The 24,515-nt window shown below is 39.0% G+C and overlaps 1 protein-coding gene across 1 annotated transcript in view; it reads left to right on the top strand.

Moving 5' to 3' along the window:
• Window positions 1-24,515, top strand: part of rasgef1ba (RasGEF domain family, member 1Ba) — a 110,739-nt gene that overhangs the window by 16,683 nt on the left and 69,541 nt on the right. Inside the window, exons 2-3 of the mRNA XM_046385912.1 lie at window positions 5,467-5,508; window positions 14,669-14,722. Of these exons, the coding sequence (XP_046241868.1) occupies window positions 5,467-5,508; window positions 14,669-14,722 (96 nt within the window). The remainder of the gene's footprint in view (window positions 1-5,466; window positions 5,509-14,668; window positions 14,723-24,515) is intronic.

The following is a 24,515-nucleotide window of genomic DNA, read 5'->3' as shown; positions in this document are numbered from 1 at the left end:
TGTCTTCGTGTTGCCTCGACATTAGTCACATTCTCATGGGAACAAAACCACCATTTTCACAAATAAATTTGCCTTTTTATTTTGTTTATGTTGTGGTTTTATTTACGCAAAATTTAGCCATATAACTGAAAAGCAGTGCTTTGCTGGCCGCCTCTGACCCTACTTAGCATTACACAAGGATGATGTCAGAGCAAGCTATCACTTGTGAGGCTTGTTTGCTAACGGGACATTAAGATCATACAAGTTACTCAGCAGACTTTTTGTACCACTGACTCCTTTCTCAAATGTCTGCAGACCATTGCTCTGTAGCAGAGCAGGCTGGTGAAACACAGTTTATACGATAATTTCCTCAAAGGTCAACAAGTCAAAATGACTTGCTGTTTGTCAACTGGGCTAATACACTGGTGAAAGGTTATCAAAGTTTATCTAGAAAACACCCAAAAAAAATTTCCTGGATTTATTTTTCTCAGAGAACCAATCCCTTAATCACTGCATTTGCATGTGAATGGACAGATTTTACAGCCGCAACATGAAAACGATCTTGTAGATTGTGCCCTTGTGCCTGTCCCCCCTTAGTATCCAATCAGCATCAAGGATGTCTCTAGTCAACATCAAGTGTCTTTTTATAATATCATTAGGAAACACTTCCATAAGCTTTTATTTTTCTCTCAGTAACTTGCATCTCCTGTTTTTCTTTTGTCTTTTTATTGGTTTATGTCTGTGCACATGGTGATCAGACTTTGCGAGATATTTTACCTCTCATTTGACTCAAATCCTCCAAAACCGACAGCCTCAGACAGATGACAAAAATCCGAAAGATGGATGAGATGTCTGAACTGAAAATGTCAGAAAATGTCCCGCTGTGCTTGTGATCAGACGGAAAAGACACAAGGTAATTCTGTCTCTGTCTCATCCCCCAGTTCTCATTTTCCTCGCCCTGCCATCTCTTCACCTCGTCCCTCTCCTCCAATCAAAGATGCATTCAGTCATAGCCACCGTGACTCTCTCCTCTCCGCACTGTAATATTCCTCTAAAGGTCACAGCAATTGTCAGCCAGAGTAGAACAAAGAAAAAAAGGTGTCAGGCATTGAAAACCCGAGGATGCAACAGTTTTCTTTTGTTTTGAGCACAGAACAATCTGATTCTCCTACCTGAGCTATCTAGTTCATATCTGTAGCCCCTGACTGCAGACAAAATATTTCTCTCTGAGCAAAAGGCTGATCTGCTCGTTGACATAAAGTGAGTAAAGTAAAGCCGTGGAGTAGAGCTCCTGAGCGCTTTGACTGAGCTTCAGACAGCAGTAGAACTTGTGGATGATATGTTTTGAATTTCAGAAGATTAACAAGATAATTAAACATGGAGGTGAGCAGAGGGTTGACCTTCATTCCCGACATGAAGGTCAACGATTTAAACAATATACAAAGGCTGAAAACAAAGACGTAAATCTATATTTGCAGGATTCTTAAGCCATAAAAGGTCTGTTTGTCCACTACTGTATTCCCTGCTATTACATCACTTGTCACACTGACGCCAAATCTTTTTCTTTTCTCTGATCTCACTGCTGATCAAACCCTACAGCTAAGTGTGTGTGACTGTGGGAGCACTGGGTTCAGAACTTCCCAGGAAGTCCAGTTGTTGCACTTATTTCCCACCAGTTTCTCTCCTTTTTGCTTATGTTTCTGTTCATTACATCACCAGCCACGCGAGTTGTTAACACCAATTTTTTGCTCCATCTGAAACCTTTTCAGCTTGAGTAGACACATTTTTACCGTTGCAATTTGTGCTACCCAGAGCAAACTGGCATGAGTTTTACAAGATACAAGATATAAGATAGGTTTATTCGTCACACACACAATCATACACGGTACAATGTGCAGTGAAATTCCTTAATTTCGTTTATTTCAGTTATTTTGTGTGAATTTTTGTGCACATAGATATAAAAATAGTGAAGGGGGATTGTTTCCATGTTTGAGAAATATTCAGGTGCTGAGGATGTGGTTTGAGTGAATTTGAACTGTGCCTGTGCCTACATGAATAAGAATAGACTGAGGCACTGTGTGTGTGTGTGTGTGTGTGTGTGTGTGTGTGTGTGTAGACAGCACACTGCTGCTGAAAAAGATGTGGTTGACTTCCTTCACATCACAAGTGGATGAGTTTGTCTCATTATTTTTTTCTGATGTATCCCATATGAGATCACAAACGGGGGAAAGTAAGCAGCACTGAGGCCAGTTGCAATGCAATGGTGGTTAATTTTTTAATATATATGTTTTTTTTTACTTGCGCTGATTGAACGGAAACAGATGGAAAATGTTTCATAGGGAACGTTCAGAAAACATCGACTCATATCATAGCATTGCATCAGAAAACGGGTGAAAATGAACATGTCCACCTGTCTGTCATGTTTCCATCACTGCTGATTAGTCGGACCTAGGTGATAAATACTCATGACTACGGCTGAGTCCTTTGACCCAGGAATGAATGCAGATTATTGCCCTTCCCACTGAATATAAAAGCCAGATGTTAGTGTATTTTTTGTCCATAACATACACTACAAACCCCTCTGGGCAAGTCAGTATTTTATGTGTCACAATATATTTCACAGATTTTTTTGAGCCATTATTTAATGGGTTTAGTTTAACTTGCTCACATGCAAACAGAGGGTGATGCATCAAACAAATGGCATGGTTACTCATTAATTCCATCACATTTCCTTCAGTGACGGAACGATTAAGCATAATAGTGTAGCCTCTAACAGCATGTATTTAGGCAATCAATTCAAGTTAATTATTTGTAGATTAACACTTAAAAGATAATAGAAGCTTTGAATAAAACAACACCTCAACTCTCCCAAGCCTCATAGGGGCTATAGTTGCTGAATGCTTACAAAATACTCATTTGAATATCCTTGTTAAAATAAGCTGTTGATTTTTTTTTCTATTTAGTACAACTAGATAGAAAGGATATCCTTAAAAACTCTGGGAACATGAAACCACCTACAAGAAAATCCACTGAGTTCCAGACAGCCAGTAGAAAAGATGCTATGGATCTGTGTGTCAAAGGAAAATAGATTTTTTTCCCCGGTTTTGACCAGTCACCGCTGGGATAAATAAACCACCTCCAGCCAGCCATCGACCCATCGACTGAAACCTGCTGCATTTGTGTACAGCAGAAATGTTGGCAGCATATGACCACCTGCTCAACTCTCTCTCTCTCTCTCTCTCTCTCTCTCTCTCTCTCTCTCTCTCTCTCTCTCTCTCACACACACACACACACACACACACACACACACACACACACACACACACACTCACCCCACTCTCACACCTATGCTCCATCATACCTCCAAAAATCTCCAGATAGAGTAGCTCGTAAAATAAAAGCCTGCTTCCTCCAGGAGGTTTCCTGCTGCTTCCTGGTGTCTTTTTTCTGGATCAAGTAATCTTTGTTGGGATTGAACATGTCTGTGTGTGTGTGTGTGTTCGTGGTTATGTGTGTGTGCTGTGTGTGAGAAAAATCTTTAAATGATATCATCAAAGTACGAATGCGTGAGTGTGTTTTTCTCTCTCTGTGTGTGTGTGTGTAAAATCTACATCAAACACTATCTTTTGTGCACTGGAAGATGTGCTACATGTGTTTATGCGCACACATGTGGTGTTTGCATGTGTGTACTTTTAGTGTATGCCAAAATGTGTGTATGTGTGTGTGTGTGTGTGTGCTGCATGTAAAAATCTTAGAATGTCTATATCAAATAATGTCTTTGTTCAAAGTGTGTGTTAGTTAGAGTGTGTGTGTGATTCTCCCCATGTGGGAATTCATTACCATTCTGCTGAGGTTCTTTCTCTGAGCTTCATGTTGAGCCTTTGAAAGACTCATTAGGATTTGTTGTTCTGTATTCTCCTCTGAAAAACACTCAGCTTGTTCCTCCTTAAATACCACTAATGGCTCCATTCTTAAGTCTTATTGCTCGCAGTTTACGTCCATTTACATTTTGCATTTGCAGCGTTTAGGTGAAGTTAATGCAACAAAACAATTTAGAGTGACGGCAGCCTGCAGGGAATCAAGTTCAAGTATCTGTTGTTATAGTGGGGAGAATAGTCTTTATAATTTTATTTGCTTAATTTTTTCTATCCCGAATTCAAAATCATTTTTTTAGACCTCTTGTCACCATAATGAGAGCCTGGCCTCATTATGATTGAGGGCCTCCATGTGGTCACCAGCATGCATGAACAATGCAGCCAGTGTATGAAGTTGCAGTGTCACCAATGTTCACGAATTGTAAATCATAATAAAAGCTGTTACAAGAGGGTCCATCAGCACAACTGTCTGGGCCAACGTTATAAACCTTCATAGCATGTCTCTAATTAATGCAGCATAATGAGGTGTAAGATGTCCATTCTGCATCACCCAGAGAGTGAACTTTAGACATCAAGAACAAGCCTCGATCTTGTTAAGCTGCCTGCCGAGTGAGGAGCCACAGATGGCTTCACACTGTGACACTATGACCAGGCCATCGATAGGGTGGTATGTAAAGGCACATTTCAAACTAGTGTCAAAAATCTCCTTATCAAGACAAAATTCTGATCTAATTTGTGTTCTTCATCTATACAACATAGAGATGTCTTTAATTTATTTTTACAAAGATTGACTGTTACATATGCAACTAATTTATGGTTAAAGTTTCCCATTTACAGCAATAGTTTACATGTTGACAGAATTTAAAATATTTTTAAATAATTCATTTTTTGAGATTCTGAATTCTGAAAATTACCACACTTCACTTACCATGACATCAAAAAGAGATTTATTCAGCGAGAATTTGCAGTATCTGTTTAGAATCAAACATTTTGATTTGCTGTGGGTTCAGTTTTTGATCACTGAAAAATCTATCTGGATTGTTTGTGGAAGAAGGTCTTAAGATGCAGTGAGGCAAGTCTGGTGTCAGTGGAGGAAAAAGTGTTGGAGAGAAGTTTAGTGTGACAGTTTTGAAGAAAAACTCATGGTCATGGTCTTCATAATCTCTGCATAAGTGGGGCTACATTTTGGTAAAAGTTGAAACATGGCGGCAACGGCCATTGCGGCAGATTTGTTATAAATTGTAAAAGTTTAGGAAGTTTGGTGTAGGACTGGACAAAGTTTATTTTTATGGCTGCAAAAAAACAAAACAACAATAATAAATAATAATAATAATAATGATAGGCAACTCCAAGAGGGCCTGGCTGCAGAGAAACAGAAGTCCAAAGAAAAGTCTAGATAATCCATCCCCTCACTTATATTTTTATGCAGTGAAATGTTGTAAATGTATAAAATATGAATTGTTTTCGAGTTTTAAATTGTAATGGTAGTAGTTTGAAATCGTGCCGAATTATGTGGGTTTATTCTCTATACATAATCACATCTAGTTTTTTCAGTAGCATGTTGCAACTTGTTGTTCTCCATAAAAGTTTTGTCTCCCCTCTCTCCCTGCAGTGTCAGAGCCAACCCGGACTGAGGCCTTCCTCCAAACAGCGGGTGGGTAAACACTTAAAAACATAAATGACTTATTCTCTCTGTTGTGGGTCTCAGTGTCCTCAAAGCTGAAGGAACAGGACGTTCACACACAAACAACATAGAGGCATGTGGCTCACTGCATCCTGACAAACACTGCGTGCTGAGGACTTGGCTCAGAACATCACATGATAACTGTGATCGAGCATACTGGATCTCTGTGTTGCTGCAACATCAGAGAGGTGCAGCTAATGCTGTGTATTCAGATGTGGTGTAATGCTGCAGTGCACATAATTTTCACACATCTCAAGTCAGTCTGTATCCACCCACAGAGTCTAATCAGACAGCGTAAGTGAAAACACCTGTGGGCTTTAATCTGTTCATTGCCGTAAAGCGATTAAAAGAGCAACATCAAATTAATCAGCTCACTTTCCTTCATTTGATGGGTTCGTTTGACGCACGGCAAGTAGCAAAACATTAATTATTTTAGCTAACCATATATTGGTCACACTGACTTACAAATAAACTGAGAGCTATAAGCATAAAGTTATATGGACTGTCACACATCTCACTGACACTTTTAGTGGTTGGCATCCTGCATCATCAGCAACTCCACGTGGGTACATGGGGGGAAGTCAAATTCAGATGACTGGCATCAGATCATGCAGTACATTACACTACCTGATGTGTGTATCTTCTCTGATGTGACAAAGCACTCAAGAACAAATAAATTAATTGCAAACAATAGTAGATGAGACCAAGCCTACAAAGTTTATATCCAAGAGATTGATCCACAAAAATGAAGCTTTCTATACTGCATACTATATACTGCATTCTCGTAATCTACGATCATACAGTCTTTTGGTTGTCTGTATGCTTTCATACCACCAACAAACCACAACAGGGTTCATTTAAGCAGACCAAAACCCACCTTTTCAGGTGGTCTCAGCTTGGTTGTTTGGGCCCCACCAGAGTAGCTTTCACGCCAGCCTAAATGAACCAAACTAAACAAGTTTGGTATGAAAGCAGCTTTAGTAGTTTCCAACCAATTATTGGCTATGCTGCAGACTAACAAGTTAGCATAATGTGTGTTGCGTAATAGCAGAAGGGTCGGAAATTAACACCTGCCAAGCGTCAAATGCAGATTTTCCACTTGGTCAGTAGATCTTGCAAGGCCAAAACTGGCAGGTAAATGGTTGTACCAAAATAGGCATGCAGCAGAAAGCCTCTACTATCTTTTGGTGTTGCTAATGGGTACCTTCTATGTCTGAGTTTGACATACACAACTGCATTTGAATGCACCTCATAAACTCAGAAATCAATACTTGAACAACCAGGAGGATGGATGAAAATGGGAAGGATTCTATTTTGTTCTTATTTTCCATTCTTGAAACAGATAAAGCCATATATGCCATGTGACCAAACAGAAGAATGTTAGCAAAGAGATACCTGATATGTATGATAGCTCTCTACTTCAACCGAAGTGTGAATCAGAGAGAGAAAGAGAGTGTGTGTGTGAGTGTGAGGGGGGGGGGGGGACAGAACAGGCTGAACGTATTTGAAGATAGTAGAACGCATATTTACACACACGCACACACACACACACACACACACACACATTGTTTCCATTCAGAAGTGAACACTGGAGGCCATTACTTTGATCTTTTATCTGTCTTTACCCTTTCTCTATCAATGTTATCCTCATCATGTCATATAAGTACATTTAGAAAACCTTCATTAGCCCAATTATACAAATCATTTCTAAATAAAGCTGACGTAAATACATATTTACGTCAGCTTTGAGCAGATTAACCAGACTAATTACTTATGTGATTTATACAAATGCCACTTTTAGTAATATTACTGGCCACTCTAGTACATTAATGGGTTAATTCCCCCTTCGTTCTTCTTTCTATGTTTCCAAGCTGATCACAGGCTGTCTGAGAATGCAGCCAAACACATCTTTCATCTCACACTCTCCCCTAATTCCTTTTGTCAGTCTAGTGAGTATTAATCAAACCTGAATGAGTCTGTAATCCTGTGGCTTGTGTTTCAGCGAGCAGCCCTGTGAGGTCGCTGGGCATTGAGGGTTCGGAGGTGTTCACTTGCAGTTACTTCATCCAGGATCAAAGTAGAGGAAAGACACCCTGTGTTGATCATTTGAGAAGCATGAGGTCAGCATTAGGCTTGTTTATTCTCTGGCCAGGTCTGCTGAAACCCCAGGAGGGCTACTGACACAGGGAGGCAGGAGATGATTCTCTAATGCCGCTTTTTCTGTGTAAGTAAACAATCTGAATAGATGCATCTTGAACGGGCTTGTATGTAGTACCTACACTGAATTATCTTCTTATGAGATCTTATGCTATTCTTCATTTTTCTTATTGTCAGCAAACCAGTAAAATGACTGTAACCAAATATGAGCTGATCCCATTTGATTAAAAGTGACGTCAATTCCCAGCTGCTGTAGGAAATTATTTAGTCTTTCTAAGACATTAAAGCTGTCTCATGGATTTAAATTGTTACAGCATACTTACACTATACTTCATATATACAAAAGCATAAATGACAAGTCTGGCTTTCAGCACAGTTGTATGTAAAAGATTATTCTAAAACTGAAGAGTCAGTGTGACCTCAAGGTAGCAATACATAAGGCTCACCCTTTTCAGGTTTTGCTGGTTTAACAAAATTACTTGCATTTTCAAGAGAACTGGATTGATTTAAACTGATTTTCACTCAGATTTTACACAACGTGAATCCAAAAGTTGTTGAAAGTATGTTACTTAAAATAAACATGAATAAATTTCTCCATCTTGCAAGAAATTGGCTGGACAGCTACAGCAGTCAAAGACTATATGAAGGCACAGATCAAAGAAGATATCTTTTGCCTATCTGTATGCATGAAATTGACTTTGCATGGCTTTAATGTCTGCATTTGCATATATATATATGTAGGGTATGTTATTCTACAGGCCTTAGGTTAGGTTCATAAACAGTACACCTATAATTGAATTGAAATATGAACTTCAAAAGAGACAAATATGATATATATAATATAATGCAAAACTGAAAACAAATTATGTCAGGTCTCAACATGGAGACCACTTACAAATAACCAAACGGACAAATAAAAAGTAAAGACAGAGAAAGAAATAGCCCAATAAAAGTAAACAATTAAATAAACAAAATATAAATATAGATTGTTTAGATTTTCCTTATCCTCACTAATGTTACAGTAAGCTATTTTTTGACTGTCTGCTTAGATAAAATGCTTAGAAACATATATTTGTGTCTTTCCCACATGCTTACAGCAGACAACCAGATGCCTGGAATATCATCACCAGTTTGTGTGTTAGTGGGTCACAAGAGGGAAATACTTCATTTCTGGAGTTTGTGATCTAAATAAAAAACACCAGAATAGTGATCACCACACACGTAAGCCGTCAGCTGGGTACAAAGCAAAAAACAAGTGCTCGTGAGTTTCTTTGGGAAAAAGGATTACATGCAGGTTTGCCATTTCAAGCTGTTATATAATATTCAGAACTTAACATTTCCATGATAGATGAAGACATGCAAAGTGGATACAGAACTGCCTTTGTTCAACTCCAATGGCTTCATGGCTGTTAGGTACTAAGTACAAACCAGTGGGCCAGGTCAAATCGTAACAAAACCACAGACTTCAAGTCTGCAAAGAGTCTGGAAAATATTTCATGGGAAAAAGCATTTTTCACACCAGTGTCCTGGGTCAGTAACAAAAGACGTCTCCTCTCGTTCAGGCAGTGTCCATTAGAAAGGGACACATGGAATATATACTGTATTATTATAAAGACACTTAGTGTTGTTGGGATACTTTGTCTCCACAGGGACTAATTTGGCAAAAGTGTGCGAATTTGCTCACTGTTTATGTCAGTAAAGGGCAGAGTGAGAAACATTTCTCAAAAATTGATTGTACCTGCTGAGGTTTGGGCAGAAGTCAATCTACGTGACCTGCAAAATTGCAAGATTTTTCATTCACTGACGTTCAAATTTGAAAGAAGGATGAGATTTACTTGTCATTCAGACAGCTCTTGATTATTTATCTTCTGGTTGACACAATGATTCTGGTTGGCAGTGCTTTTAAGGACATTGATAGAGTGATGAAGTGACAAAGTGCTAGATATGCGCCTAATGTGTACAACCTCTCCCACCTGCATTATCATTGTAATCTTCTCAGTACCTACAGCAACCCCTCCAACTTATTCATAGACATGGATGTATACTGCAGCTCGACCAGTGCATGGAGGAAGTGATTCCAGTTGTTTTTCTTAACACAGGGCTGGTTGTCCTTGTTTTTTCCAGAGCATCTCAACTGGGCAGTAACTCCACTAAGTGACCCCTTCTCCCTTTCCACTGACAGATCTGCTTCCTACAGTCTCTCCGCAGAGGAATAATTCCATTTTAATTTCCTCTCAGCCCTACAATATGTGTGCTATCTCTGCATTAAAGCCCTCAAGATTATTTTCTAATTTAAATATTGTGTAGTCAGCTTTGTTTTCATTTTATAGCACAAGGTAAATACTTTCTGCTGTGATTGTTTCCTCTGAAAGAGCTGATCTTCAGACTGCTGCAGGTTATTTCAAGTTCCGACTGTTAAAGGGAAACCTTTATTAATTATAGATTGTAAACTAAGAGGTTTTGCACAATGGAATAGTGAGACATAATGAATTTTCTTGTTGCATTTTGATTAAATTGTGTCTCTCAATATTTCATTTAGCGCAGTTTACACTTGCATGCTTATTTTACTGCCATTTTAGCCCTCTACAATAATCGGATTAAGCACTTGGAGAACCAGCCTACATGGCAATTTAAACAAACAGTTGTCAATCCCTGACCGATATCAAAACACAACTGGCTATAAATACATGATCGCTCAGCAGTAGTGTGACCTGATTCACTCATGACCTAGTTCATGGTGAGTGACGGACCGAGTCACATGCTCCAAAAGTCTTCAGAAACTAGGGCAAGGGTGTCCAGAAATTACATAAACTTGCTGGTTTTGTAACATCATATGACCTCTCAAGGCTTGTGGTCAGCACATTGTACAGCCAGAGTGAGAGTTATTAGACATCTCAAGCTTTCATGCACAAAAGCAAAGAAAAAAATATCAATCCCAACAGGTTCAGTATGTTGACAAAAATTATATTTGGGAATTTTAAGATGGTGGGGTTTTTTTTTCCAGCGTGTGCTCTTGACCTAATCTGTCGCAGGCTGTTTCTTTTTGGTCTTGTTTAAATCTGTACTGAACTGCACGGCTTTTAAACTTTCTTCACCTGTCTTATAACGGCAGATTTTCTAGGTGTCATAAAGCTATTGAAGCAGCTTATCACAGTTCAGCTCAGGTTTAAAAATACACACAGTTGTGGCCTGATTATGTTAAATCAGAACAAACTGATTTCATGAAAATCTCACATTTCTTACACCAGGGTCTTAGTTAAGCAAGCATTAGTGAGGGGAAACAATGAAAAAAGGCTAAATAAAGTTTCTCATGCTAGCGTTGGTGAATTCAGTCAAAACACAATGGGGCTTTGGTTGGAGACCTCTAGGCTCCTGTTAAAATTGGACTGAGTTACAGTATGTTGAAATTTAAGATGGCTTATATAACCATTGTGTTAACAGAATTTTGACTAAACCTCAATATGTAGAAGGCACTACAGGGCCTCCTTGATGGAGTTGTCGGCAAAAGCTGTACAAAAGCAATTCAAAAGTCATAATTACACTACAGGATTAGTATGCTGAAGAAACACAGATTACTAACTAGTAACTAGTACTAACTAACACTTTTCTGTGTATAAAAGAATGTAGCTTAATGCTGAGCTCCATTTGGTTAATTCACTGAGAAGTTGGAGGTGTTTGGCCTCTCATCTGACAGATCACCATTGTCTTGTTTTGTAAGAACATTTTTGATGAATGATAGCAGTAAGTGCTCATCTCACTCATCACCACATTGTATTTCCTGTGATTACTTCGTGATAAAAGTCAGTGTGTTTCTCGACAGTTAAATGTGAAACCCAGTCAATATGAAGCTGCAGCAGGAGGAAATGTCTGGTCTGCAGTGGTCACTTAATATTTTATTATTTTTCGCTGCAGACACCCAGTGCAAAATACTGTAAACGCAAAGACGCTTTCATTGTGACATGACTTAATGGCATTTATTAATGAAAACCTTCAGAATTCTAACTTTAATCCTGTGCCAACTTTTTCATGCAGGCACCACTAGAGATGCATTTTATGTCAGCCAGTGGGGTTTGTGAGCGGGAATTCATACTAGAAACAGCCCTCTGTTAATACAATGTAGGGGGGTATCTATGAGACAATGAAATATGACCTAGGATGTCCAGCAGAGTAATAAATTATATTAAAAGGCTTATCAGACGCCAAAAAGCTGAAATGGTTTATAGGACTCACAGTCAAAACTTTGCAAATCTGCAAAGTTATCACAGCAGCAAATAATGTGTCTTTTATCATGACAGTCACAAGGTGGAAGTACATTAACTTTGCTAATTACTGCATGCAGTTTGATGTGATGTTCTGAATGAAAACATTGTAATTGGCACTAAAAAACTGTCTTAATGGATTTAGCACTCAAACGGTATTACTTCACATGCAGGCTTTTGGGTTTGTCCTGGCAGTAGCTGCAACAAAATAACCCTGTGACTTTTCTTGCAACAGCCATCACTGCTTCCCGCTAATAATTCCTAAAAAGCACACTGAACCGATGACCTTTACAGCAATCTGTTCTTTCTTTTCAATTAGTTTCTGCACTACCCCATAAATGATTTACAGAACTCTGCCCAAGCCTGCATTAATAACTAATAGAGATAAGTGATATTAGGGAACAGTATGTAGTATGCTGCCACAGCAGAGGGCCAAAAAGGTCTGAGATTACACTGGTCACGCCGAGACAGAATGTCCACTGCCGCAGTGGGAGGCAATCTGATCAAGACCAAAATGGACCAGTTCTGCTGGTATTCTCTAAGCAGCTTGTAAATTATATCGGTCATTATGTGCCTTTTGCTTTTGGGATTTATTCTTACCAATGTGGTCTGCTACAGTGATGTATAATGGCTGCCTTTAAAATTGAAAGAAGGCTGTGTTCAGAATTTGAGAAATATGAGTTGATCTCTTGATCCTCTGGCCAGATAATGCAAACGGCTCTCAACCTCCAGGATTTAATCGGTTAAAGCCCTCTTTTCGCTAATATGGTTTAAGAGGATTTCCTCTATACGTTATCATGGCATCAGACAAGTCATTTCCTTAGAAGAGATAATTTCCTTTTTTTATCTTGGCATCAAATGTTTGACTCTATTATTCAGTAAAAATATCTTCAACGTCTCTTTTTCTGCAGAAGCGTGATTAGACACAAACAAATACATAAAAGCATGCACACACCTACACTAAATCAAACCCACCAATTACATGCTACCTCTACCAAAAGGAGAATAAATACAGCATCTAGCATGGCTGCATCAAAGTGGCCTTTCCCATCGATTTTCTGTTTCTGTGTCACAGAGAAACAGGTTGGCTAATAGGGCTGAGTTATGCAACAGCATGCAGCTGTAGGCTTTTACCCATAAATCCTTGCCAGTGCTCAACTTGAGGAGATTAAAGTTGAGCAAATGCCCACCCTGACAGCAGCACATGGAGGTGGGCGCTGCAGGGTCATTTTCAGTTATTTTTTACTCAGCTGGAAAAGAGAGAGGAGATTTGAAACTTTACTTTTGAGTTCTGACTTTTTTATTTCTACTCAGAGAAAGCAGGTTTAGGATTTTTTTTTTAAGGTGTACAAAAAATCAGGACTAACTTCTAGAAGACACTAGCACCTTTTGCTGCAGTTTTCTCAGAGATTCATTTGTAAAACTCAAGAGTTGTGGAGGCTGATCACAACAGAGCTGAATCAAGAGTCTGTGAAATGACTTCTGTTTGCACTCCACTATTCCTCTGTGCAAACAGAAAGTAAATATTTGTGGATTGTCTTGTCTCCTTGCCTCTGAATTCCAAGAAAAATTACGTTTTATACGCTTGGTTCAGAGAGCTTGACTTGATTTTTTTTTAAATCCAGTTCTTTCTCTGCATGTGCAGACTACATGGCCGTGTGGAGGAACACCATGAGGTCTGACTCCTGTATGTTTCTTTGTTCAGTGTTGGTTCATCATCTGACTTGCAAAGGGAAGCACTTATTTCTGCTCTGTCGGCTCTTTCTGTATTTAAAACTTTAATTAGCCTGGTTGTGCTGCCCACATTCAGGTCCACATTAAATGCAGACAACTACCATTACTCGCAGCTAAGGCACCTGTCCCGCCGTAATAAATTTAGATTTTTTATTAGCGTCATTATTTTCCCCCGTGTCGTCAGTCTGTTCCGGTGCCCACAGCTCAGCAGGTTTCTGCTTTTTCACTGCTTTGTGCCAAAAGATTTGTTTTACCTTGTTGGATTGGTTGTGTCTAACATACTTTGCTGAGATGGAAGCAACTGTTGCTCAGTGGAGGTACAATAATATGGCTTTGTAGTGCTGAAGAGTCACAGCGGACCGATCATATGGTGTTCTCATTATCAATCACAGGCTCGTGTTTTTCTTAAACAAGTTCCAGGCAGCAGCAGGGACTGTAAAAACACAGAGCTTATACATTTCCACACAACCCCACTCACCAAAAACATTTGTTTTTTAGTATTTAATTTTTCCAACCTAATTTCAAGAGAAAAAAAAAAAAAGTTACTGCTGGTGCGCCAATGAGCAAGGCATTTACTCTCCACTTTCGCAGCCAAGCTGCTCTGTAACAGGTAACAAATGCTCAGTGTTTGAGTTAATATCATATTTCATATGCTGTTTTTCAGATGGCCACTTAATGGTGATTTTCAGAAATCTTGCTGTATCAGGGCTTCCTGACAGTTTAGATGTTTAAGATGCTGACCACATAATTACTACATATGTATGTCATCGTGTGTCTCATCTCTTTCCCCTAATTTCTTGTCAGGCTGTCTAGTGTCTCTAGCTAATAAGTCGTAGAGAAAATATGCACAAAATGACCACAGTATACTCGATATGTGATCTGTTGAAAGTAGTCCTTATCAATAGCAATTATTTATGATTTCTTACCCTGTTTTGGTATGTGCATGAATGTAACAGAGTCTTCTTTCTTTCTCTCTTCAGCCAACCATTTTTTTGACATTAGCCAATGAGAGCACACTGTTTGACAACAGACTGGTGAGTCACCCCAGTATTATTTTACCTGAGTGATGATGCTTGCTATGTCAGGACGTTTGGGTTTTGAGGGTGGAAAGGCTCCTACACATGATAAGTGATAAAAACGCTCCGCACTGGCCGCCCCATGGCTATAATCATATCGCATCACAAGCACAGCTATATAAATATTTGGTGATCAGAGAACATCAGCTTAGCAACAATAAATCCAATCATGCTGTTGTGCATAAATACTGATTTGTTGTGGCAGAAGAATGTAAGAAATGAAGAAGACACATACCTGTGTTGCGCTTGGCCTCTGCAACTGTCTGCACTATGTTCTGTGATCTACTCCACAATGAGTGAAGAGCAAGTTTCTTATCATGTGAAGGGAGCTTAAGGGTGAATTGGTTTTAATTGAAAAATGGCAAGTAATAATAGTCTTAATTAACCTACAATTCCTGACGATTAAAAATTCCCAAAAGCAGCAACAGATGTGTGTATTACTGTGTGTGTGTATGTTGGTGTGTGTTTTGTTTTCAGAACTTGATTTACCCAGTAAATATGGTGGAATCTGAGTTTTTGTTCATATTAACACATTTTTAAAATAATTTCCTTGTCACCATTCAAGCAATTCCCCTGCTTGACAGATGGCAAAATCTTGTCTTTTTGTTGATGATTCCATGTTTTCATGGAACACAAAGTCTTCCTTGGTCCTTGGTTGCTGTGTAATGCAAATGCCGATGGCAGACGCCACAGAAAGCCAATTAACCAGCAGCAAAGGAAATTATAAGTCGCCCGGTTGTTTGCCTGGCTGGATCTATCGAAGTAGGGGAGTCTGTCATGAGCCTGTGCCAACTGGCACATGACTTATTTAATTACTTAGCCCTGCAGCACTGAATGAATCTGGCAGATTTATGGATTTGTCCACTACCCATTTATCAGAAAACAATAAAAATGTTCCTTTATGCTCAGTCTCCAAAGCACTCTTGGGCCTCATGACCATTAAGCAGGATCTCCCTTCTCTGTCTGTAGGACTCTGCCTTTTTTCAGTCTGGTTTAAGTAATGGACTGCAGCAGGTGGATGGGCGGCCCTGTGTTGATTCACAGGTACAATATGTATTGAGAACCTTATCATGAAAGGCTGTTGAAACCCTTTGAGAGCGTGAAGAGCCAAAGCTGGTCCAAAGCCAGTCTGGATTATGGACATTTGGTAGCATTTGATGGAATGTGTCCAAGTATTTCAGCTGCTTTGAGGAATAGAGTCACTTTGAGGCACTTCAGTCTTAAGATTTTCATGGAGCGCATAATTGAAGAGTTGACATATTGTCTTGATCAGAAATTAGCATTTTATGTTTCTCAATGTAATCTAAACTGAAAAATACCTTCTGTTTTTTCTGTGTTTAGAGACATCACTGATATTAATGAGTGTATTTCAACACTCTTTGAGAGAAGCAGCTGCCACTCCAGTGTTTTGGGAATTGACCCTCAAATTGTGCATTTAACTCTACATTAAGCTGCTGTTGTACTTTCTAACCTGCAGAAACTGCACAGCAATCACTACATTTGTATTTTGAGAACCTAATCAATTTACACTCCTGGTGCACATGCATTTAAAAAATGAATCCAAATATAGACTCTAATCCCACTGCAGTAATAGTTTCTGATGCCAAATTTCAAATCTGTAATTTGTTGGTTGGTACCTATGTAGCCTATCCTGGTGATTTTGTTTGACCTTGAACAAACTGAACTTTAAGGTCATTCATTTAAGAAGGGATAGCAATTTTATGTTGTTCATAATCTTTTCAAGTATGTCCACTCTTATCATGTGAAGTTGTAAAAGAAAATACAAATGGATGTATTAAACAGAGTGGTTTACAAAGAGGCTAAAAAAATCCCTTTCACTCATCACCACACTGTACACCCATTGCTCAGACTTTTTTGGGTCCATGGGCTAAACTACCCTTGAAACCACCACATTAGATAATGCCAAGCTTTTGCTGGTTTAAGTCTTGCAGATAATCCACTCAGGGTTCATTTTCCTTTTCCTGAAGAACTGAGGTTTGGTGAGTTTTTTTCTTCTGCTCCGACTGAAATCTCCTCAGGATTTTGCACTGGGCTCAAAAGTGTGAATGCACAGGTGGAAAGGGGGGCAGGCACTGGTGGAGGATTATGCATACTGAAGAATAGCACTCCCCAGGGGACAGGCAGCTAGAGAAGACAGCCGCCATGATATCACCACAGACAGCTTAACTATCATGCATCAGGAAGCTTTGTGGGATTAATCGAATAATAAAGCCAGAGCTGTGTCTAAATCCTAATTGATTTTCTTTTTCACCTTTATGGACACCGTACTCATCATTGTATAGTGGATAAATTCAACATGCAGCTACGTCTCTGACCATGACCATCTATCAATGAACTGAGAAGTTTACATTGTAAAGTAGAACAGGAAGAAACAGCCTTAATGTCAAGATTTCCTCAGTGCATTCAGACTTAAAGGGTAACTAAACCCCTAAACCACTTTTTTCTGTTGAAAAGTTTCAGATCATAGTTTAACTTTGTGTGTTTTAGAGAGTTGTTTGATTTAGCATTAGTTAATTTTAGTATTCATTATCTAGTGGCAAGATAGGTGAACACTGTCGCTTCCTCATCTGCAATAACACCACCGGATTGCCGGATTGTGCATTGCAGTTATTTGTTGACAGCTGTGTAGTTCTTTCATTTTAATTCATGTTAAATAAGCACATACGTAAAACATCACCAACAGGTTTGTAATGGGTTTCTCATGAGTGCTAACATTTTGTCAAAAGCTGCTGCGCATTGTGTTGAAGACATTTCTAATGATGTTAGCATGCTAACCAGTGAATCTTGGCCTGTCCTGTGTCATAATACCACGTTGTATCTGTGGAGGCAGTAGTAAGATAGCCCGCACACTTTCAGCTAGGAGATCTATGTGAACAGTACTATTGTTTCTTCACTTTCTGTTGATAATGTTAGTTCATTTTTTAAATATCGTAAACTAATATTGGGGCCATACCTTACAATTTGCACCCTTAAAGAGAAATGAATTTGAGTTCTCTCATTTACAGGATTGATGATCTGATTGTGAGGCCACCTCTGTTCTCACTCAGAGTTAGTTTTAATATTTGGTCTTTTTATTCATCCTATAACTCTAACAATAACTGTAGACCATTTTGATAATTGCATGGCACATGAAGGATGTGTATTTAACTCTAAAATCCAGGGTACTTGCATAAGCCAGATATAAGGGTGCTGGTTATGTAAACATGTTTCTCAGAGAAACCAGAAGCTCGGCCAAGTGTGTTCTTGCAGAAGCCTGATCTTCCTCCAACATCAGCAGCCCACTAGTGGGAACATGGATGTGGGCCAAAACCATAGAGCTACAGTTTTCTTTGTTATTCAAATGTGAATGTACGCCTGAAACGGTGGACAGAATACAAACATTTCTTAAAACACTGCATCGTGATTTTTTTTTATAATGAAACTGCTTTCATTATCTACATGTCTCTGTTGGTCTGAAAGCTGATGAGCAGCATGTAGGAAGGCAGCTGTCAACAAAATATTAGTGACAATGAAAACTTTTGACAAGTCACTGACATTTTAGTTACATTGGACATGTAATCCCGTTAGATCCCACATGTGACAAGTGCCATTTGGAGAACAGCTTAATCCAAAGCACCATACAGTACCATAAATTGTGACATGGGGTGGCCCGAGTGAGAATTTAATTCCTGACCCAGGCTGTGTTGGTGTCAGGGCTCCACATGGCTCTGTTGAATTAATTATATTAAAGGCAGATGTTCATAAACACAGACTGATATCATCTGGTTTGGAATCTCCAGTGTGAGTAGCCACGTTATCGTTCACTCTTGTCACTTAATTCAGTATTAGAAAGAACTGTGGTACCTATAATGATGTTTCCTGCTTAGACATACACAGTCGAACATCAGCTGCATGTATGTGAAGTAAATTTTAAATCAATGTTAAAAAAAAAGACAACAAAAGACTATTCAGTCTTCTTTTAAACCAGTGCTTCAACTAATAATTTTCAATCAGCACTGTAAACTTTTACTCACCATACTCTTTTCCTTTCTCAGCTGTTTTTTTGTCTGTCTGTTGTCTGTTTTTGTCTTTTTTGTAGTGAGTTGTAGTCAGTCCCTGCATATATTGTATGAGTTGAGACAAACATGGATCTTACTTGACAGGAGTGGAGCCATTCAACTGTGAGGTGGTAATTCTTGTTTGTGTTGGGCTACAAGTCTGAGATCATGCTTTATGAAAGACTTTGTTTCTAGTTTCTGTTTTCTGACAGTCTGTCATCAATTAAGTCAAGACTAACTGCTGAGCGCTTGCACCACCACCTTCTGCTGCCTCTGAGTATGTGTATGTGTGTGTCAGTGTGTGATCTCTGGTAACCTTATGTTGGCATCAGCCCAGACAGTGTCTCACACACGCACACACACATGCCTTTTGATGTTATGTAACCTTGTCATGGCAGGCTGCTTGTCTCTTCACACGGACATAGACACATTGATGACCTCTGAGCTGCATGGATGAAATTAGCTGTCTGGCTTCCAGTGGGAATATTGTGTGGAAGTGTTTGGATGTGTTTATGTTGAACAGCAAGCTACTTGCAAGCACATCTCAGGGCCTGCTGGTCTTGTGATTCACAGTCATGGCCTGAACATTGGCCTTGGGCCCTGCTTGTGTTTGTGTGTGTGTGTGTGTGTGTGTGTGTGTGTGTGTGTGTGTGTGTGTGTGTGTGTGTGTGTGCTCCTGCTGTTCTCATTTAATACCTGGTACTCAATAACATGCGGTATTATCCTCCTCATGCTTGTGCTTTGAACTGCAGGAAGGAAGTGTCTGGCCTACCTACAACCTCACACACACACACACACACACACACACACACACACACACACACACACACACACACTCAGAGGCCCTGCTTTACATGCTGACTGTTCCCTCTATAAACAGAATGATGACCTGCTGATGCCAAAATAGTGTCAGCTCTTCCTTGAAATGTCAGCTTGTCCAGCTGAATGTGATTATGCCTCATTCAAAAGACTTTCATTATCTCTGATTTATTCCAGCTAGCTGATGACACTTATTAGCTATTAGTTCATGAGGACATATCTCAATGTCTGCCAAAATGTGTCGGTGTACTTCATAAACAGCAAACATGAACATCATTTCTGAGTTGTTTAAAAGGGGTTCACCCAAAAAAAGAAAAAAAAAAGCTTTTCCAACTTTTCCAATAAATGTCCATATTACCATAGTCCATAATTCTCCTTAGCTGGCTGTCTCACTTCATATTGCCAGTAATAAACCAGGGGCCCAACTTGTTCAAGACCTTATTTCAGATATGTGTTGTACATATTTGTGTGTTTCCAAAAAAAAAAAAAAGAAAGAAATCCCCTGGGAATATTTGTCTCATGACTTGACGACTTGTTTGCTTTGGGTGTCATTGATAGGTGTGTATATATTATATATATATATATAATATATACAGTATACACACACACACACATATATACATACATATATACAGTGTATGTAGCTACACCAGGACCAACCTCACGTCAATAATGATTCAACATTTCACATTGAAACTTTGATAACACATAGGTTTCCTCTTCAGTTTCACAGAGCGGTGATCACAGCAAAGGAGTTCCTACAGGATTCACCATAAAGGCTGAATAACACATTCAGTCAGTCATAACTTGCCTCCCCCTGTTGTTGACTTCTGTGTGACAGAGGGTCCAAATTTCTGCACTGGCTGATATTCAGTTTTGCACCTCCATGTCTCCCCCAACCCTTCTCCAAATCCAGTAATCCAAGAGGAAATGAAATTGGCTCAGCGACTTTCCGACCTGTCAGGGGACGAAACGCCACATAGGACTGCCGTGAACAGTTTTAAGCTGCTTAACCCCAATAAAGAGGGTTATCTTATTAAAGCATGACTGTTGAGGCTATATACAGGTTAGCTTCATGAATATGAGTGAATATAAGGCGTTCATTAATGAATGATACCTCAAAAAAGCCCATGAAACTTGTGTTTTCACCTTGGGCTACGTTTTTGCAATATCTAAAAAAGATTTTATGATTATTTTATTGTAGACATTTATTTATGCTGGACAGTTAAACATTTATTTACACACATTTGTTAAAAAGCCGCAACACAGTTTTAAGAAATACTGATATTTTTGAGAGTTTCGTTTTTTTTGCAAAAATCAACCTGTGTTTTAACAGATCATGAAGTGACAACAGACTCCCTACAAACTGAAATAGACTTGTTATGTTTTGCACAAATAAAATGTAGATTATTGTGGTGTTCTACATGAAATTATAAAGTGAATACTTATAGCAACAAAAGGGGTGAAATAGACTCCTGTGTGAGGGTTCTACATTCACTAGACACATCTGTCTCATGCAGCAAGATCACAAAGTTATCTCGATAAATCAAGACATCTTGGGGTGGCTATGGTTCAGGAGGTTGAGCAGGTCATCCATTAATTGGAGGGTCGGTGGTTCGATCCCTGGCTCTGACTGCATGTTGAAGTCACTTTGGATAAGACACTGAACCTTCATATACCATCACTTTGTCATACGCCCCTCAAGTCTCACCCTGACAACATGGTACCCTTTAGTATCTGGATGAACCGCAGAGGGTGGCATTTGATTCCCTAGGAATGACTTCAGGCTTCTATTCGTGATGTGTGAGTGTGTGTGTGTGTATGAATAGAAAGCGCTGCATCACTCCTTGTTGAGCAGCCAGCAGCTTGCATGTGTGTACGAATGGATGAAAGTGGCGTGTGTTGTCAAGTGCTTTGAGTAGCTACAAAAGCTCCATTTGCCATTTAGTATAAACTCGCTCAGTAAAGCACTCAACTAATTTGTCTGTTTGACCAGATTATAGTTGATTAGTGTTTTGCTCACTAACCTGAAATCAGCCTATGTGATGTTTTCTGACAATAAAATCTATGGCATGTGTTTGTAAATAGATTTAGGAATAAATACATTTAATGCTTGAATAGGGTATAAAACCCAGTATCAGTCATGGTTCATGGTATACTTCTTTTTCACCAACACATATGTAGACAAACAGAAAAATATATATCTTTATACTTTTAGGTTTGTGTCCATATGTTAGGTGTGAGCCTCTATCAGCTTCAGTCACTTCTTAGTGACCTTCTGGTATCCTAAAATGTTTTTTTTGTTTGTTTGTTTTGTTTTTTGAAGGTCCTGGTCCTGTACCTTGGACATACATCATTTGCTTCAATAGTAGACTTGTGTATTTTAATAATCACTGAAATTGATGCTGCACCAGACACTAATTATGAGCAGTCACAGCATCTCATATTAGTCAAATGTCCTTATGGGAGGAAATGGCAAGCTTAACCTCCTGGTTATGTTACTGGAATGGAAAAGCAATCAAAGCAGTGTTTTTTTTTTCTAAATCCTGGCTGTATGTGATATTACTGTAGAAGAAAATAACAGTAAACAGAATTGCAGCTTTACATGTACTTGTTTTTTTTTTTTATTATTATTATTGAATTTCCTTAGTGGGCGGCACGGTGGTGCAGTGGTTAGCACTGTCGCCTCATAGCAAGAGGGTTTCAGGTTCGAATCCCGGTCTGGGCCCTTCTGTGTGGAGTTTGCATGTTCTCCCTGTGCCTGCGTGGATTTTCTCCGGGTACTCCGGCTTCCTCCCACAATACCAAAAACATGCACATTAGGTTAATTGGCTACTCTACATTGCCCCTAGGTGTGAGTGTGAGAGTGTGTGGTTGTCTGTCTTTGTGTGTTGGCCTTGTGATTGGCTGGCGACCAGTCCAGGGTGAACCCCGCCTCTCGCCCGTAGTCAGCTGGGATAGGCTCCAGCTCCCCCGCGACCCTGACGGATAAGCGGTATAGAAAATGGATGGATGGAAGGTTGCAGTTAACATCCATTCCTGTCCTGTTCATGATTTATGTATTGACTGATAGAGAGCTTTGTCACATGGTGCAACAACAACAACCTACAGCTCAATATAATATAAAACCAATACGAGCTTGTGGTGGGCTGCAGTGCTTCAGATATGGATGTTGCCTCAAAGAAGCTACAGATTCCGAAGCATGGATGCTTCACACACATCTTCAACCTGACAGCACGGAAGTTCTAAGCAATCAGCACAGTTTAATGGTGAGCATCATTAGAACATGAACATCTTGATGAAGGACAAAATAAAATAAAATTAAAATTAAAATGTATTCAACAAAAATAAGACTAACATACGATGTACTTTATTTGGCTAAATTTGAGCTTTTTTCAAATAGTGCATCAAACCCCAATAGCCCTTTTCAGGATTTTGTGTACTGCTGTATTTATGGCAAATGATATTTAATATTAAAGGACAGTGTAGAATGTAAAAATAAAAAAAGAAATTACTGCCATCTCTTCTGGTTTGCTATCAGAATATTTTTATTTCTTTGTCCAAATCGTCCTTTAATATCAAAAGAAGTAAAAGTCTCGGACTGAATGTGACAATATGCCCGGAGTGAACAAGAGAAAAACAGCTTTTCTTATCATGTCTGAACACAAAGCCTCAGAGAACATTTATGTGTTTTTAATTTATGCATTAAAGATGCTCTAGGCTGCACTATGCATACATCAGCTATTAAACAAATGGGATTTCAGATCAAATAATGAGCAGTTTGCTGTACTGTAGGGATACACCAGTCATCATGCTGGCCTTAAAGGAGGGTATTTTCTCTCTTAATATTAAGGGGCTGGAGGGTTTGGTTCATGTTTGATTCATGATAAATCCTGGCCTGTGGCAAGCACAGGCTTTTTATTCAGTTAAGTGAGATTACATTTGTTAAGTCATTTGTTAAATTGCACAATAGAATAAGGCTGTGAAAATATCCACACACTGTCTGGCACATCTGCCATGGATGTTGACTAAACTAACATTTTAATCTGTTTGCCAAACAAAAAATGTAGCTTTTGAACACCAACACCCCTGCACACATTGTCACTGTATTGGAGTTGGTACTACAGTCATTGTGTTTCCATGACATTATGCCACTCAACCGTTTTATTTTGACATTTAAACACTAGTGTTTCTCAGCCATTTGATGTTTGATGGAATCAAAATATCTTTTACACTAGATGCACTGTATGTGCACATATCATCTGAAACTTGTAGCCTGTTTTATTTTAACTGACTATCCTAACAGGCTTTAATGATTTCACAGATACCAAATTGTTCTTATAGAGAAGAGTTTTTTCCTCGTTTTTTAAGCTGTTGCTTGTATTATTATATTTTATTTATTTATTGTTGGCAGCTCTGCAACATGCCAACTGTGGGCTCCTTTCACTGATTTCAAAAGGTTAAGTACGTAGTTGTTTTTTTCTGTTCTCTGATCCAAAGGACCACCTTGTAACGCAGCCAGATAATTAATGACTTAGTAATTAGCAGCTTTATTGTTTGTGTTCATCCATTATGTCACTGCAGGTTGACTGGTCCTTTTTCACTGTGTTTTGATTGATAGGAAATTTTACAGTGGGTGGGAGAGCATAATTTGCAAAGCAAATCTGCAAACCTAGTGTTAATGAGAAGGAGGCGCTGCAGAGGAATTTCTGCATTCATTATGGTGCAAAACACAATGTGTAATTCAAATATAAAGAAAAGAGGCCTTTATAGCATGGGTAAAACAAAAAAAAAGACATATAAGGTTTAGAGGACCTCAACAAATTGCAAAGAGATGGAATTTACCTTGATGACATGTCAAAGTTGGGCTCATT

This window comes from Scatophagus argus, chromosome 4 (assembly GCF_020382885.2).
Source record: "Scatophagus argus isolate fScaArg1 chromosome 4, fScaArg1.pri, whole genome shotgun sequence".
NCBI classification, from domain to species: Eukaryota; Metazoa; Chordata; class Actinopteri; family Scatophagidae; genus Scatophagus; species Scatophagus argus.
This window is presented reverse-complemented; position numbering and strand designations above follow the sequence as displayed.